The sequence below is a fragment of the Leuciscus leuciscus genome, assembly GCF_965113295.1.
Source record: "Leuciscus leuciscus genome assembly, chromosome: 6".
NCBI classification, from domain to species: domain Eukaryota; kingdom Metazoa; phylum Chordata; class Actinopteri; order Cypriniformes; family Leuciscidae; genus Leuciscus; species Leuciscus leuciscus.
In genome coordinates this window covers 37,096,034-37,114,383 of record NC_138730.1, presented here as the reverse complement: position 1 = coordinate 37,114,383, position 18,350 = coordinate 37,096,034, and the positions used below count along the sequence as shown (strand labels likewise).

The 18,350-nt window shown below is 39.1% G+C and overlaps 2 protein-coding genes across 2 annotated transcripts in view; one reads left to right on the top strand and one right to left on the bottom strand.

The window, feature by feature from the left end:
• Positions 1 to 18,350, bottom strand: part of LOC309501431 (uncharacterized protein) — a 188,284-nt gene that overhangs the window by 25,118 nt on the left and 144,816 nt on the right. The window lies entirely within an intron of this gene.
• LOC309501451 (E3 ubiquitin/ISG15 ligase TRIM25-like) lies at positions 34 to 7,727 on the top strand. Its single transcript, XM_082173567.1, has 6 exons — positions 34 to 1,744; positions 1,904 to 1,999; positions 2,197 to 2,430; positions 2,535 to 2,694; positions 2,865 to 2,924; positions 6,407 to 7,727. The coding sequence occupies exons 1-6, from the start codon at positions 1,157 to 1,159 to the stop codon at positions 6,940 to 6,942; spliced, it is 1,674 nt and encodes a 557-aa protein (XP_082029693.1). The 5' UTR covers positions 34 to 1,156; the 3' UTR covers positions 6,943 to 7,727.

Genomic DNA, 18,350 nt, shown 5'->3' with positions numbered 1-18,350 from the left:
TTAGACACATTTCTGAAATCCTGAAAAATTACTTTTTTGTGCAAACACATTTTTTTTGCACAACACTAACACAAGTACACACTTGAATGTATGTATTTTTGAACAGATCCTGTGAGTGTGACCTTCAAGAATTTGTTTTATCTGAAAATGTTGTATTGCACACGTTCTTAACCAGACGCTTTGCTGATCTTAAATGATCTCCAAGCCTGGTTGGTCTGGTCTGTTGGCTGTTTTAGCTGGGAAACCAGCTTTCTAACCAGCTAAACTGCATTAACACCAGCTGGGCCTAACTGGGAAACAGTTAAACCATCAAAGACCAGCAAACAAGCTTAATCTGCTTTAAGATGGTTTCAGTAGTCAGTTATCTCAAAAATAATAAAACTAAAATCTTTCAGCATACTTGTTTCTGTTTATTTGTCTCTTTCTTTCAAATTTCCTCGCTTAACTTCTACTATAGCAAATTACTTTGCATGTATAGCCTAGGTATAGCTAAAGCATCTTTATCTGTTTTTAGCTTTATCTGAGGGTTGAATATGGGTGTTTTCGAGACTTTTGTAATCAGCATGAAGTGATGTTTTTTGAATGATATTGCATTACTGTCTGGGCGCTAGAATGTGCTGTATCATGCGTTTGGCACGAACAGGCAGAACATGGAAAATTCCACAGTGTGTTAGAGCGCCCTCTACTGGAACACGACAGTTTTTACACGCTGGAAAACTGTGTTCCTGTACGACACTGTCATCTAGTGGATGTTCAAGGCAAGACGTTTTTACATTTATTATTAAAATCTCTATTAAAATGATCTATTTTTGTTACTAGTACGTATTCTTTAACTAATAGTGTACATGATCCAAATATCAGTAGTATTTAAATAGTTTATCACAATTGCATTCTTTAAACCATGTAGCCTACCATGTCAATCCCATTGCATAAACATTTCATTCTTTCAAGAGTTAGAAAGTTATAAAATTAGCTCTCTGTAGCTTTGCATTCTTACACTGTCTGCCTGGGTCTGTCTATTATGATGTTCTACAGATGACATTATATTATAGGAACCCGTTTGCACACGTTTCTTAACGTACAGAAACAGGAAACGCCTCAGTTCGGAGAAAACGAAAGTTAAGCAGTTGTAGCCTACACCTCTCTACACAACAAAATGGCAGACGCCAGTATTTTATGGTCTCGGGATACATTTAACTGTTCAATCTGTCTGGATCTACTGAAGGATCCAGTGGCCATTCCCTGTGGACACAGTTACTGTATGATCTGTATCACAGGCTGCTGGGATCAGGATGATCAGAAGGGAGTCTACAGCTGCCCTCAGTGCAGACAGAGCTTCACTACAAGACCTGTTTTAGGTAAAAACACCATGCTGGCTGAAGTGGTGGAGAAACTCAAGAAGACAAAACTACAAGCTCGTCCTGCTCAGTGTTACACTGAATCTGGAGATGTGGAGTGTGACGTCTGTACTGGGGACAAAAACAAAGCCATCAAGTCCTGTCTGGTGTGTCTGAACTCTTACTGTCAAAATCATCTGGAACAACATGAGAGTTTCTTCAAAAGTAAAAGACACAATCTAATGGACGCCACTGGACGACTTCAGGAGATGATCTGCCCTCAACATGAGAAACTACTGGAGATTTACTGTCGTACTGATCAGAACTGTATATGTTACTTGTGTATGGTGGATAAACACAAAAATCATGACACTGTATCAGCTGCAGCAGAGAGGACTGAGAAACAGGTATGACTTGAATTACCCCCTAACAGCTATATAATCATTATAAAAAAAAATAAAGCTTCTTTGCAGCTATTTAGATTTGTGAAAATATTAAACTCACAGAGTTTTACTTGTTTTTAGCATGCAGTAATATAAGGTGGGGATTATTTGTCATTCCTGCAGAGAAAATTGGGTGAGATGCAAAGAAAATACCAGCAGAGAATCCAGGAGAGACAGAAGGAGCTTGAGGAGCTGAGAGAGGCTGTAGAGTCTCACAAGGTGAGTTTAGAGCAGAAGAACTGCTGGAAGAGCTGTTTCAGACTCAGTTAGGACTCTCCTCCAGTCAGTCCGTGAGGAGCCAGTGCTGGAGCTCTTTCAGTCCCACTGAAGCCCACTGTGGGGAACAGGCTGTGTGAGGGACCAGTAAGAGCTGAGTGAATGGACTGGTTCTAATGCATCTCTGTGTGTCCTAACAGCGCTCTGCACAGGCAGCAGTGGAGGACAGTGAGAGGATCTTTACTGAGCTGATCCGCTCCATTGAGAGAAGCCGCTCTGAGGTGACACAGCTGATCAGAGACCAGGAAAAGACTGCAGTGAGTCGAGCTGAAGAACCACTGGAGCGACTGGAGCAGGAGATTGAGGATCTGAGGAGGAGAGACACTGAGCTGGAGCAGCTTTCACACACAGATGATCACATTCAATTCCTCCAGGTAACAGAGATCTGACAAGCATGACAGTGTCTTAAGGAAGGTTTCCTATCAAATGATTCTGTGTCTTTAGCTGCTGTTTCTATTGTGTCTTTGTGTCTGTGTAGAGTTTCCAGTCTCTCTCTGTCCCTCCTGGATCTACAGACTCGTCCAGCATCACTGTCAGTTCTCGTCTCTCTTTTGATGATGTTGGTAAATCTGTGTCTCATCTGAGAGAGAAACTGGAGCATTTCTGCAGAGAGGAAATAGAGAAGATATCTGACAAAGGTAAAACACTAATTCATCCTTTTATGATAGAAATAGGTAATACATATAATGTAATTTTGTAATATTTTGTAGATCATACAACGCATATCAGTAACTATATGTGACATGGTTTTGATAGTTTCTCTTTATACAGCATGTGAATTATAATAAAGATCTGTTGGTTTCCATAGTAACATACATTGAGATTATTCCTACTCCTGAACCCAAGACCAGGGAGGAGTTCCTTCAGTGTAAGTCTCTATTAACAAACAAACATACTGAAACTAAACAAGTTTTAACCCACTCTATAATAAAATTGCAGAGTAAACTCCATAAAATACACAAACATCAGTTCATTAATACAAATTCTTGTTTCACATGAGACTTTATTCAAATCAGTTAAATAGTCAACAAATGAAATTAAAGTACTTAATAATAAGAATAATGTTATTGTTAGTCTTATTCATTTTTATAATTCTTTATACTCATTCACAAACACCCACACAGCATTGTGATGTCAATAACAGTGACACTCACTCACATGCAGTCAGGTGTAAAGCACCAGGGGCCTCATTTATAAAACTTTGCGTAGGATTTGCGTCAGAAGTGGCGTACGGATGAAACATAGGACGTGCGTACGCACAGAAATATTCGGATTTATAAAACCGTGCGCACGCACATCCTACGCAGTTTTCCCTTAATAAATCACAATCAATTCTAAATGTAGCGCAGCTTTTGCGGCTTCATGTCACGCCCATAGTTGCCCATAAATAGTCCGTGAAACGCCCACAAGTTAATATTCATTGATTGCGAAATCATGGCAAACACAGAGAGGAAAAAAAAAAAAAATGTAACTTCACTCAATGTGAAGTAGAAGTTATCGTTGGCGAGGTGGAAAAAAGGAGAAAAATGTTGTTTGGAGGGCACAGTGTGGGCATTACTAATGCCAAAAAGGCACTTGAGTGGCAAAAGGTTGCAGACGCCGTAAATGCTGTAGCCTCACAACCTCGGACCGTGGCCGAAATAAAAAAGAAATGGTCGGACATCAAAGTTGAGGCAAAAAAAGCGTCTAGCGCTCCATCGCCAGAGTTGAGACATACGTCATACGTTATTTTATCAAAAATAAAACAAACTAAAGGCATATGCATGAATACCATGATTCCGTAGCTGATGAAGAAATGTTTTACTATGAAAACAACTTTCCCCAGTGGACAATTAATACATCTATCTATTTATCTATCTATATATCTCCCTAATTATCTATCTATCTGTCTATCTAATTGCATCTATCTGCTCCGCCAGACGGACACATTGACGAGAATATCAGTTTTGCACATTATTTCGTTCTGTTTACTATATTATTTATGAATTGCACAACATGCCAATATTATTGCAGAACATATTTCACTTTTCTTTTTGCAAATATGTGTTAATTAGCATTTCTGTTGTAATTTTCGTTTGATTTTGTTTGTTATACACTGCAGATCGATCAAACGGGTGTTCGTGTAGGCTGTTAATTGTAAGACTTGCTTTGTAAAGTCTTCATGTTATTTATGAGAGGCAGTATTGTCATTTTTTTACACAACGGTCTAAAGTTTCACACACTTTCACGTGTTTCTTCCATCTGCCGACGGTGTCGCCATTTCTCATTTCACCCGTTTTTGTGCGTACGCCTGGGTCAGAGCTTGCGTGAAGGACCGCACATTTTCCCGTCAAGTTTGCTTTTTATAAATACCAATTATTGCGTAGAGAGCGGCGTACGCCTTCTTTTGTGCGTACGCAACGTTTATAAATGAGGCCCCTGGGGCCTCATGTACAAAGACTTGCGTTGAATTCATACTAAAACATTGCGTACGGACAAAGCTGTAAATGTGCGTACGCAAAAAAAAACCCATATGTATGAATCTCTGCGTACGAAGGATCCCACGCATATTCTCTTTGTACATCCCAATTAACGTAAAATTGAGCGCACATGCACGAGCACAGCGCCCCACCCAGTCTCCTCCCTTAATTAAATTAATTTAAATATGGTAATGAGTCCACTTTGGCAAAAGAAAGCAGTAAGAAAATGGCAGCAAGAAACGAAACTTTACAGAGAGTGAATTGGAGGTGCTACTATCGGAGGTAGAAACAAAAAAATATATATTTTATTTGGAACTTTGTCCTCCGGAATAAATAACAAAAGGAAAAAATATGAGTGGGAGAGTTTGGCTGATGCCGTCAATGCGGTGGGATCTGAAAGTCGCACTGTAGAGTAGACTGAGTACAGTTGAGACACTTTTTGCGTTTTGATTTTTCACACAAAAATAGACACTGAAAAGAAGTGAATTTCCACATGACACGCCACATGACATTTCATTAGCTTGTAGACTAAGATATTATCAATCAATAATACCCACAAGTAGTTTATATTTTCTACAATTAGCTCATAAAAATAAGGTGCCCATATGTGGTACAGTTGAGACAGTGCATGGTACAGCTGAGACACCCATTTTTAATGATGTGAAGGTAACTAACCATTCATTGTAAATATAAAAAATAAAGACAAATAAAGAAAATAACAATTGGGCAACATTTTTGTTTATTCATCCATTTATATTCATTCATTTTATTTAAATTAGCACTGGTTAAAATGTATAAAGCAGGAACAAGATATGTAACAATATTTATTAATAATACACAGTTTAAATATCACAAATATCAAATTTTATTTTCATTTGCGTCCTATGCTGGCTAATTACGACGTTTAACCTGTTATCATAACACTGAACAACTAAACAGTGTGTTTCCTAATAGAACTCTATCGGGGGTACAGTAGATATGTGTCTCAACTATCCCCCGCTGGACACCTCGCACATTTCTCTAGATTTTGCAATTACCTTGCATGACACAATACCATGAAATACAGAATAACGTTTGTGGTGATACCAGTTACGTTTAACAGTCACATAAGGATAATAAGCTATTCATTGTGGAGAGTGCATGGTGAAGTGAACGTCATATCTTAGAAAAAAAAACTTTTCCCAATATCTTCGGATCGGAGATGCGTCCGTTGTTCATATTTCCCACGATCAAAGAGGACACTAATACGCACGTGCACAGCAAAAAAACAAAAAAAAACACAACTTGTGCTTGCTGCGAACGCAAGTTATTTAAGGTGTCTCAACTGTACACATCTATCAACTGTACACAGTCTACCCTAAATGACCTTAAAAAGAAATGGTCTGATATAAAGCTGTCATTGCCATAAACTAAGGGTTGTATCAATTTGCATGCTTTTATATGTTCTTACTTAATTGCATAATTGATAGAATATTCCCATAAGGCTCGTGTGACAATATATGTCAATTATTTTATAAATTTATAGCAATGCTTCCCACAGGTGGTGGTGCGATAGACTTGTAGAACAATTCGTTGTGTAATGTTTGCAACTTCACTTCATTGCCTGTAAGAGTCGCCAACGGACAAAAACAATGAGAAATGTACGTACGCCAGACATGAAATTGGCGTGGAGGAACGCACATTCTCGCGTTAATTTCACTGTTAGTACATACGACCGTGAGCGTGAAAGCTGGCGTAAGCAAAGTTTTTGTGCGTACGCAAGATTGATACATGAGGCCCCTGCTCTCTATTACCTTCACTTTAACAGTGTTACTGTCCATTAAAAAATAAGTATTATTTTAATGATTGAAATACTGAATTACATGTTGATTATATGCTCTGTCTCAATCAGATTCTCATCAACTCACTGCAGATTCAAACACAGTGAATAAAAACCTGGTCCTGTCTGAAGGGAACAGAGTGATTAAATACACTGACAAAGTCCAGCGGTATCCTGATCATCCAGACAGATTTAATGGTAATCCTCAGGTGTTGTGTCGAGAGAGTGTGTGTGGACGCTGTTACTGGGAGGTTGAGAGGAGTGGAGGGGTGGATATATCAGTGTCATATCAGAGCATCAGCAGGAAGGGAGAGGGAGATGAGTGTAGATTTGGATGTAATGATCAGTCCTGGAGTTTGTCATACTATGACTCTAGTTGCTCATTCTGGCATAATAACAAAAAGACTAAACTCCCTGTAGTTTCCAGCTCCTCTAGAATAGGAGTGTATGTGGATCACAGTGCAGGAACTCTGTCCTTCTACAGCGTCTCTGACACAATGACCCTCATTCACAGAGTCCACACCACATTCACTCAGCCTCTCTATCCTGGGTTTGAGTTATTCTCAGAATGCAATAAAAGATCAAAATTGAAACTGTGTGAATTATAAATATGATACAGAGATTTTACAAATAAAATTAGCTTATAAATTTGAGCTCTATGATAAATCAACTGTGAGAAATTGAAGTCTTCTTTCATTAAAATAACATGGCAGATTTCTAAAATAAACATTTTCTCATACGCTCTAATGATGACGGTTGAGTATAACAAAGTAATGAATGAATATATGAAAGTTGCCATTGAGAGTAACAACACAAATAATATGTCACTGTATTGTCTTCACACGTACAGGAGTCACATTCAACTGTGTACATTGTTATAAAAAGGGTTTTATAAAATCACTTGGACTAAGCAGAACTGAATAATACCCGGCTGTATCCCACTGCAAGTTTTTAGGTTTCACACATGTATATTCTTGTATTGTATGTGTTCTATTTCAATAAAATGTACCCCTTAATTTTTCAAGAGGGCAGGAAAAGTATACAATTATTTTATTTCATATTTGTTATATTATCAAGTGGTTTGGTTTTGATTTATTGTTGTCATATATGACCTAGACAAAAGTCAAAAACAGAAAGTTTTGAAATATACCTATACTGTAATCCACTGTTAACAAGCAAACTAGAGCTAGTCTTTTTGGTGAACCAGTATCAATAATTAAAAAAAAAACATTCATATTTCTACATCAAAGAAGGCTTTAGTAGGAGTAATAAAATCTCTCTGTACTTTGTGTATATTTGAGTGTGTGTTTCTCCTGATGTATTGTGTTTTACCACAAGAAACACTCTGTAACTCTGGGTACAGTTCACTCAATAAATATCACTGCCAGGGCAATTCTCTCAAGTCTCTCATTCTTCTTTTACTTTCTTCTTTTCATGACTGCATATCTACCAACTCCTCTTTGGGTTGATATAAGTAATAAAGTTGTTAAATCAGTTAAAATCTTGCTCACTTCAAATAAATCAAATCAATGTTCCAAAAGTTACTGCCACCAAGCTTTAGGGACATAATACTTGTTTTGTTTTTTTTAGGTTTTGTCATGTTTGATCTGTTTGAGATTGAGTTGGTTTCGCACTGTTTTCTGATAATGTTTCCTTTGTTCCCACTTCTGGTTAGTTTCTTACTCATTAGTTCATTGATTTAGTCTCACCTGTCCTGTTTTACCCATGATTAGTTTGTGTATAGTATAGGACAGTTTGTACTTTAGTTTGTCCGTTATTGTCGTTGTGGTTGGAATGTGGTTGTTCTGTTCTAGTTCTTTGTCATTTTTAATGTAACACCATCTAGTGTAAATGATAAAACGCACTTGACATTTGTGCTAGCTACTGTATATACAGTCCACCAGGGCACCACACAGACTTTATCAAAGAATTTGCAGATTTTTTATCGGAGTACTGGCTGCAGATAAAGTCCTAATTGTTGGTGATTTTAATATACATGTAGATAACGAAAAAGACGCATTGGGATTGGCATTTAGAGACATTCTGAACTCTATTGGAGTTAGACAACACGTGTCAGGACCCACTCATTGTCATAATCATACTTTAGATCTAATATTGTCACATGGAATCAATGTTGATGCCGTTGAAATTCTGCAGCAGTGCGATGATATCTCAGATCATTATCTAGTCTCATGTATACTCCATTTAGCCTAGGTTGCAAAGCCGACTCCGTGTTACAAATATGTTAGAACTATCACTTCTGCCACTAAAGATTTCTTTATTAATAATATTCCTGATCAGTTTCATCTCCTCAGCATCCCAGATAGGTTAGAAGAACTTGATATTGTGACAGAAACTTTTGACTCTCTCTTTTCCAGCACTTTAGACACAGTTGCTCCTTTGCGCTTAAAAAAGATTAAAGAAAATAGTCCAACGATGTGGTACAACGAGCACACTCTGGCCCTTAAGAGAGCAGCCAGAAAAATGGAGTGAAAGTCAGGGACGTGCGGTTAGGGTAGGCAGGGTAGGCAGTGCCTCACCAAAGGAAATGTTGACATTACATTTATTAATTCCAAGAGCTTTATTAATTCACCACATTATTAATTGCATTTATTTTATTCCAAATATTAATTTGTGTAACAAAAATTTTCAGGAATACACATATAATATACTCATTTTGCCATTGTTTGCTCCTAAAACCATTGTTTCATGCAGGAAATTCAAGTCCATGGCCATTGAGGCAGAGGTTAGCAGTGCCTCTTTGGTCCATAGAACGTAGTTTACGTAGATTTGCGCATGCGCAGTCAGTTCTCATGCTGTCTTGAATTATCAACATTGAGGCAGAGACCGAGCTTGCTTCATGTCACGTGATCCACTCGCGCTCACTCAATCCGCGCTTCCCGATACTTAGCATCTAGCGGCGCCTAGCGTTGGCTGTCAACAGGCCCGGGGTGGGTAATCGGGAGAATTCCCGGTGGGCCGCTTCACTTTTGGGCCGGTCGAGGATTTATTTATTTTTTTCACATTTGTCACGTTAGTTACATTAGGCTACACACGTTCCGCATTCTGACACCGCACAACATTATGAAGCTGCAGACTCGGAGCCTGCATCTACAGTCCCGCACCCAGAGTCCCGCATTCTCAGACCCCTCATTTTTCGAGACAGCGCCTCCTGCTGTTCGGAAAATCGTATAACACCCTTATCCAAATGCCATTGAAAACAATAGGATGCAATACGGTCTCGTTTTATTTAAAGTTATCCAAATAAATATTTGTGTTCCCTGCTTAATGCATGTGCCAAAAAAAAAAACTCATTGTGTTCTCTGACTAACAAATTACCCAGTAGTTATTTTTTGAGCGTGGGTGTAATTGAAAGAAAATTACTGATGGAAGGGATACAATTACTATGGAAGCTTGACTCCGCCACTGAATAATAAATAAATAAATAATAATAATTGCGACTTTTTATCTCACAATTCAGATTTTTTTTCTCACAATTGCAATATATCAAGTCAGAGTTGTGACTTTTTCTCAGAATTGCGCAATTCTGACAAAAAAAGTCGCAATTCTGAGAAATAAAGTCGCAATTGCATATTGAACTATCTTCTGAAAAATATTATGTGATATTATACTGTATTGCTACAATGTTTGTTTTTTTTTATTCAAATTCCAATTTTTCTTTCAGTTCAATAATGGTCTAATTAACATTATACCATGCTAACATTACAAAACCTGTTTTTTGATATTTTGAATGCGAAGCAATTAAGAATAGACAAAACACCAATAATAAACAATTCTGTACTTTATTTAACGATCACCTAAGCATCATCTTGCTGTAAACAGGACAAAGGAAAGAAAAAAGGAAAGAATTGTGTTGGTGACTTTACTTTTCGTCTTCAGTTGCATTAAAAAAAAAAACCTCCTCATTTATAAGTCGCTTTGGATAAAAGCGCGTCTGCTAAATGAATAAGTGTAAAATGTAAATGCATAAGGTAAAATAATTTCTGGTAGGCGAATGTTCCTTCTTTTTGGAATCGCTCTGTCAAATTCCTCGACTTCACTAAAATAAAAGATGAATGCCATTGTCAAAAATATTGTGTAATAATAAATCATATTTTTTTGCAAATGCAAATTACAAGCATACCTAGGGTGATAAGTAGGGCCACGGAGGAAATGGCCGGCAACAACTTCATATCAGTTAAATTAATATTGATTCATTTTAATACTACGTTTTATAATAACTAATTTAAGTAATCTACATAAATTATATAAAGTAAAATAATTACTCCGGCATTAATTAATTCAACTTAATAGTTTAAGGAAAAAAGGTCCGGTAATTAAAAAAAAGGTAAAATGGTGAATCTGATTAAATAATTAATGATGACATTCTTTGATATTAACACACTTAATGTATTTAATTGGTCTACTTTAATGTCAACGAATTTTAATCAAATTTTTACAATGGCTTGTCTACCAAAAGTCCAAGGTTAAAGGCTAACGTAAGCTATCAAAATATTTTCTGGGAAAAAAGGCGAAAAAACATACATTAACGGCTCAAATTTAGTTACAAACTACTTTACAAATATTAAATGGACTATTCATATGTTGGTGTATCGATGAGCTATAAAGTAGTTTGATTAAAAAGGAAATCGATTGAGGTATGATTCGCTAAATAAAATTGACGATACTCACGTTTCGGCTTAAGTTCTTCACATGTTTATCCGATCTAATTTGATAGGAGGCGCTGTCTCGAAAAACGAGGGGTCTGAGAATGCGGGACTCTGGGTGCGGGACTGTAGATGCAGCAGGCTCCGAGTCTGCAGCTTCATACTACTCACACCGCAGCGCGCAGCCTCTGCATGGGTTGTACCATGTGAGGGAGTTCTCCCCTCCCATCCTATAGAGTTGGTTGGGTCCATAGCCCGTCTTTTCCAAAACGTTTTCTCAGGTAGGTTACCGCGGCACCGCCGGCGCCTACCGATAGCTGGGCCGGCCCTACCGTAACGGTACGCGTCAGAGAGGATGGATGGGAGGAAGAGGCCAGGAGGTATGGAAGCTTGTTTCCGCCACAGAATAAAAAATTTTAAAAGATAATTGCGACTTTTTATCTCACAATTGCGAGTTTACATCTCGCAATTCTGTCATTATTTCTCAGAATTGCGAGATATAAAGTCAGAATTGCGTGAAATCGCGCCGCCTCCCTCTCTTACTGTGCCCCGCAAAAAACATTTGTTTGTTGTATAAGTCATAAGATAGATGTGTCCATTAATTTGATTATTAGATTTGATTGTGCATTAGCCTCACATATGACTGACTTTGCTGTATGCAGGCAGTGATGTGATGATGCCTGATATGAACTTGGGTTGAACATGTATGCCACATTGATAAGGTCACAGCCTACCCATGACAAGATTTCACCGCACATTACTGGTGCAAGTAGAAGAAAACAAAACCAGACGTTTTTCCGATTTTGTGGAGAGAGAGAACAATTGCATACAGAAAAGCCTTAAAAACAGCTAGAAAACAAACACAACCAAATTCCAAATTTCCTCACTTAACTTAAATCCGTGTATCATTCGTTCAGTCGTTTTTTATTTAATATTTAAAGTAGAAAAATGAGAAAACGGTTCCTATTTCGTTTCAAAAAAACGAAAAACAAGAATTCAGCTTGATTTTTCGTTCTGAGGTAGCAAAATGAATAAACAGCTTGAATATTCGATTTCTACACGTGGGCGGGAATGAAACGCCCCTTTCCTCTGATTTGTCAGCCGAAGATCAAACTGTCCCGTCCTCAGTGCTGCGTTCAGCCCAAGCGGCAACCTCCCCGTCTCTCTCTTGAAACCAACACGGAAGTGAGTTAAACTGCAATTCATTAACTGGCCGCTTGGCCTGGCTGCAGAAGTGAGTCAAATCTGTATCTCCCTCATGTTAAAATTGCCAACTTTACAGCAGAAAAAAACATGTTTACAGCCTGGATCTCTATGTGGCTTTGGTCTATACAGCTAATTTTGCCCTTCATAACAACTGTGAGGGGGGTGAATTTTTTTATAACTCGTCCGTTTAGTTGATTAATATTTAAATTTAAGGGTGTGGCCACTTGAGTGACAGATGGATTGCCGCTGTCAATAGGTGTGTTCGACATCGGCTGCGGCTGGATGTAACCGATCGGCGAGAGTAGCGAGATGGGTCTGTCTGCGGACTGCAAGAGAGGGGAGTAACAGGAAGTGGGCGTAACTTGAAGTGGGCGTAACTTGAAGTTGTCCAAATCACGCAGAACCACACGATATGTCAAACTCAAAATGAGGAGATATTAATAAAATCTCAGTATATAACTCGTATAGAGACATTTAGTAATGTCGTAAGTTTAACATTTAAACCACATTATTAGATTACCCTTTGACTTTATGAATACACATAAATGACAGCTTGGCAATATATTAAAGGTTTTTATTAAATATTATTTCAAAAAAAATGTCAGCACATGTAGTCAGAGGTACAGAAAAATAATAATAATTCAGCAAATAAGGAAATTGTTTTATTTATTTTAATCATGTTTGTTAAATGTTGAATGATGTTCATTTGTGCAACCATGTATTTGCTATAATGATGAAAATATTTGAAAACCAGTTAAAATCAAGTAGCCTAATGATGCAATCCTTAGTTTAAATCTTAACTTTTGAGTGTATGCAGAATTAAATGGATGTAAAATTATCATGTTACATGTGATATTTTATTTAATGTGACAGAAAAAAAAAGACAGTAACACCAGTGACACACAATGAATTACCAATGACATACATAAGACCAAAGATCATTATTCTTTAATAATAATAATAATAATAATATAATCCTAAAGTTTTTTTATTTTTTTATTTTTATTTTATTATTTTTTTTTTATAGCACAATTCACACCCAGCGGTAATTCAGGAAAAAAATATCCGAATGCTCCACGTGAAACTTCGGTCTTCCGATCTTTTACCATCGTGTCAATTCTCAATTGATTTTGATTATTATGCGCGAGGGAGCGAGAGAGAGCCAGACAGTTTGAAGACGCGCGCGCGCGCGACCGGGGCTCTCTCTCTCTCTGCTCGTTCCTATCGCAAGCGCAGCAGTCATCTACATCATTTACCCATCAAATAAGGCTTTGGCGAGACAAAAAATCGCTTGTGAGAGAGACGCGTGAGTGACAGAGAGACGGAGGGAGAGCAGGGAAAGGAAATGCAGCTGAATGAATACGCTACGTGTTTTAAATAGCGAGCGTACTTTTTTTTTTTTTTTTTTTAATAACGAAACGCAATATGTTGCGGCCGGTGTTGATTCTGTGGCGCACCGCCACGAATTAGTCTATGTGTGGGAAACACTGTTTGTTCTGTTTATGTTAAACTCGTGCGAGAGCGATTCAAAAGCATTCAGAACTGTCTGTTTGCTCTTATCGCTCTCGCGGTACTTTGATATCATACACCGACCGGTCTGTGCAGCGCAGCTTTAAGTCGAAAAAAACAGTGAGCAACTTGAAGTGGACGTAACTTGAAATGACGTAACTTGAAGGGGCGTAACTTGAAGTGGGCGTAACTTGAAATGACGTAATTTGAAGGGGCGTAACTTGAAGTCTTGCAGGATGCAGACAGATTCTATTGAGAGTAGCCGCGTGCAGGCGGGGAGGAGCTGCAAACGGAGACGTGAAGTCGGACACATTCTGGTTCCCGTAGTGACCGCTCACGTGGTGTTTGCATACTTTATCACAGCTGAAGTGAAATAAATGCAATATTTGCCAAATAATACACAGATGTTTCAGAGACATTTTCATTCATACTTTATGTAGCTACTGCTTCATACAGCGTCTGTTTGAACAAGAATAAAGTTCAACATAAACTAGCTACTATCAATGAAGTGGAGTCTACGTTTTTTAATCAGTTTTAATTTGATAAAAATGACACAATATAACATCACAACAACATGAAAAGAGTAGGCTATTTACTGTTATAAAAAAATGATCTGTGAGCTTTAGAGGAACTAAAGCTGTTCAAATAAACACGAAACACACATGATCGTTGTCATGCGGTGAATCCGGCCAATCGTGGAACAGCTGTGTCGTCATCAGCCCTCGTGCAGCCCAGTGCAGCCGCTCTTGAGAAGCTGCGCTGGCTGAGTTCCCCGGCTATTCTCGAATCGCTCTCGCGGTACTTTGATGGCATACGTCACAGTCACGTGGCGTCGGCGCTGTATCAAGTCGGACAAAATTTCTAACCGGCATGCACTGCTTCAAGTCAGCCGCCGATCGGTCTGCGCAGAGCTGCATGAAGTCGAACAAGCCTAATGCTAGCCGTTTGTCTGCTGTTACTAGCCGTCACTTCACCTCAGCAAATGTTAGCTGCTGAACTTGCCTTCTCTGCAGTGTTTGTGCTTTTTTTCGGGATTATTTCATAAAATTTTATACTTGGGTACAAAGCCCACGTCTTTGGATTCCGTCGTTATCGTTTGATAGAACAACCAGCGCTGTATTTCAGTTGTTTTCCTCTGTGAACATGGATGGATGTCTGACAATTTCTTTGCTTTTTGGGGTTCTCAAATTTAAAACGTCAATAAAGGCTCGTTCATTCTGCTATCATGGAACAGATGGATTATAATATGCTTATGTACTGTCAGATGAAATCATGCAGGCGTCGGCGCTTTCTCCGTCCGTGCATTAAATGCACATGAATGAGCGCGGATTTTCTAGCGCATTTACTTGCACTTCAAAGGCAATATATCTATGGTTTAACGGTTTAACCAATTTGAGAGGCGGCCAAAATCAGAATTTAAAATGGACTGAATAAGCTCTCTACGAACTTGAGCGATGCCGCGCTGACGGACCATGAAAGAGTGACTGACATGTAACGTTATGCACATAAATCACTGTCACGCACAAACACTCTCGAAGTAATACACAGTCTCACTTGTAGCCATGTCTTTTAACTATTATAATATTTCGAAGGGCAAAAATAGGAACTTTTAATTGGCTTTACATCATCAGCTAACTCGATCACGTCGAGCTAGGTGATTTCAGATAGCCAGGCTCATATCTATGGCCAGGCTTCTTAGCTCCACTCACGCCCCGCCTGTTTGCCTATTTTCTGTTATCCGGGAGTGACGCAAGGCCAAGATGGCGACGGCCGGCTCCGCCCACTTTAGGCTTCAAAAATGCTCTTCAGAAACCTACGGGTGACGTCACGGACACTACGTCCATATTTTTTTACAGTCTATGGTTCAGCCCCGACAAAACGTTGCACAACGTTTTTTAAACAGAAACGGTGATGCGTTGAACACACTGTTTTGATGACGCAAGAGTTGCAACCACATTCTCTGGTTGCAACTATGGCAGCTGAGAAGGCCATTCTTTGTGTTCTTTGTGAAGAATTTTCGGAGCCTGATGAAGTCGGTATAAATATGTGTTTAAAGCATAGACAGTATATAAACTGGACACAGCAACCCCATTGGATTCAATGGAGACAAGCACTAACTTCCTGATGGTCGAGCGTACTGCGCAGACTCAAACTGAGCTTGACGACGTAGATGTGACGTGAGCAACCCGTCTGTCTTCTAGTAGCTGTGCCAAGAGAAATCTGAATCATTCCCTTCCGAAACTTGCAGAGACAGAGAGTGTGAGTAGGAGCTGTCCATGAGCTAGGAGCAGGAGCAACTTTTGCTAAGTATTCTGATTAATTACTTTGTCATTTTGCCTCCACGTCCCCCCAATTGCGCACGAGCTTCTCCTCCTGTCTATACGGTAATTTCTCTACTGTGCGACAGAGAGTCGCGTGGTTATGACGCAATCGTTAGCCTATTTTTACAAAAACTGCTTCTACGGGGCCATAACGTAAGCTACAAGGTAATGGAGCCTTTTATACATTTTCGTGTTTCTTTAGAAATAAATAATGGACAAATGGAGTCTTTAAACGCCTCAGATGTAAAGTTATTCGCTGTCAAAGTGACGCCAAAATGAATGGGAGTCAATGGGATGCTAACAGCAGGTGATGGTCCGCTAGCCAATGGCGGCGCCCGGGGAAACTTCAAAATAATATGAAACCCTGCCCCCCTGGTTTAAAGTCCCCGTGAACCGGAAGTTGCAAAAGATTACCATGGTAAAAAAAATTTTTTTTTATATTTACTTGCACGGATTAATTGTTCACCACAAGACTAGTATGCGCTAACAAAGTAAATAGGGTCAATTTTGATTTCACGGGGACTTTAATACTACAAAATATGCCCGATGTTAAGGCCAATTTATACTTCTGCGTCGAACTCACGCCGTAGCTACGTCGTAAGCCTGTTTTATGCTTCTGCGTCGAATCGACGGCGTACCCCCGCGGACCCCTCTGCGTCGACGCGAACCTCGACGCGACCCCTCCGCCGTAGCTTGACGTGCACCTCCAAAAAATTGTAACTACGCGTCGCGGTGACGCAGACCGCAGGGGCTGTGATTGGTCAGATTATACATCATTTCCGGAGTAAAATATATTAAAATAGAAAACAGTCATTTTAAATTGTCATAAAATATGTTTTGTTTTATTGTTTTTTATATACTAAACACAGCCTTGGTGAGCAGAAGAGACTTCTTTTAAAAACATTAAAAATCTTACCGATCTAAAACTTTTGACCGGTAGTGTATATGTATATATTTATATATATTCTTTTCTTTTTTTGTTGTTGCTAGAAATAAACTTCAATCAATCAAATCAATGTTTGTTTTGAAAAAAAGTTTGTTGTTTATTTACAATACAATGTTCGCGGGTACATCATGGATATCAAGTAATTAACCAAGTCTGCCACGGGACACTACATTATCCTGCCATGGCACCGTGGTCGAACCCATTTTGTAGCCCAACCCGGTGATCTGTTGGTTTGCACCCGAAGATAAAATCTTTAAAGTCACTGCCAGTCTCTGAGCGAGGTCAATAGGCATACTGTGTGTAGTCTGATGCTGTATTAACGGCTTTAAACGATGAACAAGATCGTCAAATCGACCTTTCGACATCCGAAAATACTTAAAGTGCATTTCTTCGTCCAAGTCCCTCAGCGGTCGAACAACCGTAACAAATTCGCCAATCCTTCCCCTGTCTTCGTGCACTGGTCGTACAGACCACCTTCGCTGACGTCTTCTTTTTCTTCTACGATTAAACATTTGCAATAAAATAATTTGTTGTTCAACGTTGATTAGCTCCAGCTGCGACAACACTCTCTTTCTTTCGCTCGCCATTGTCGGAAATGAAAAAGCGGAACCGGCGCATGGAACCAAAACAAACTAGGAAAGAGATTCGCGAACCACACCACCCCCCTAGCGTTCTGGCGGTGAAATGCACCGCGATGCAACGCAACCCGACGCAGAACCATAAAACGGTCACGACGCCGTTGGAGTGACGGCGTAGCTACGCCGTGGAGTTGACGCAGAAGCATAATGAGGGCTGTAGGCTGTGTGCGTAGCGCGCGTACCCTTCGGCGTACCCTGACGTGCACCTCTCCAAAAATGTAACAGCGCGTCAACTCTACGCGGACGCAAGCGCTGTGATTGGTCTGCTAGGACCGCTCCCTCGGGTCATATGCTCTCTCTACAAGTGTAATTGCGCGTCAACACGGACAACGATGCAGAAGTATAAATGAAAACCAACGCGTTGCCTACAGCGTAGAGGCTCCGGCGTAGGTCCGACGCAGAAGTATAAATCAGCCTTTACAGTTACTGCACTTGCCGCCCAGAAAAAAAGAGAACATCCCAATCGAGTGAATTGGAATTGCTTAAACTGAAATGGAAGCACACATCTTACCCAATTCAGACTAAAACACATCTATTTAGCCTCACATACTGACTTTATTTGTAGTTCATACTGTTTTAATACCCTGTATTTTCTTTCTCATTTTTATGAAAAGCACTTAATTACCATTGTTTATTTCTATACCAAATGTCATACACTTGCAATGAAGCAAAAAATATAAACAACTACATCATTATGTTGATATCCTATATTTTTTACAATAAAACTTA

Bases quoted from the DNA above. Each gene is read 5' to 3' on its own strand.
- LOC309501451 (XM_082173567.1), top strand. From the start codon at position 1,157: ATGGCAGACGCCAGTATTTTATGGTCTCGGGATACATTTAACTGTTCA. The intron at 2,000-2,196 runs GTGAGTTTAGAG...GTGTCCTAACAG, and splicing joins AGGCTGTAGAGTCTCACAAG to CGCTCTGCACAGGCAGCAGT. The intron at 2,431-2,534 runs GTAACAGAGATC...GTGTCTGTGTAG, and splicing joins ATCACATTCAATTCCTCCAG to AGTTTCCAGTCTCTCTCTGT.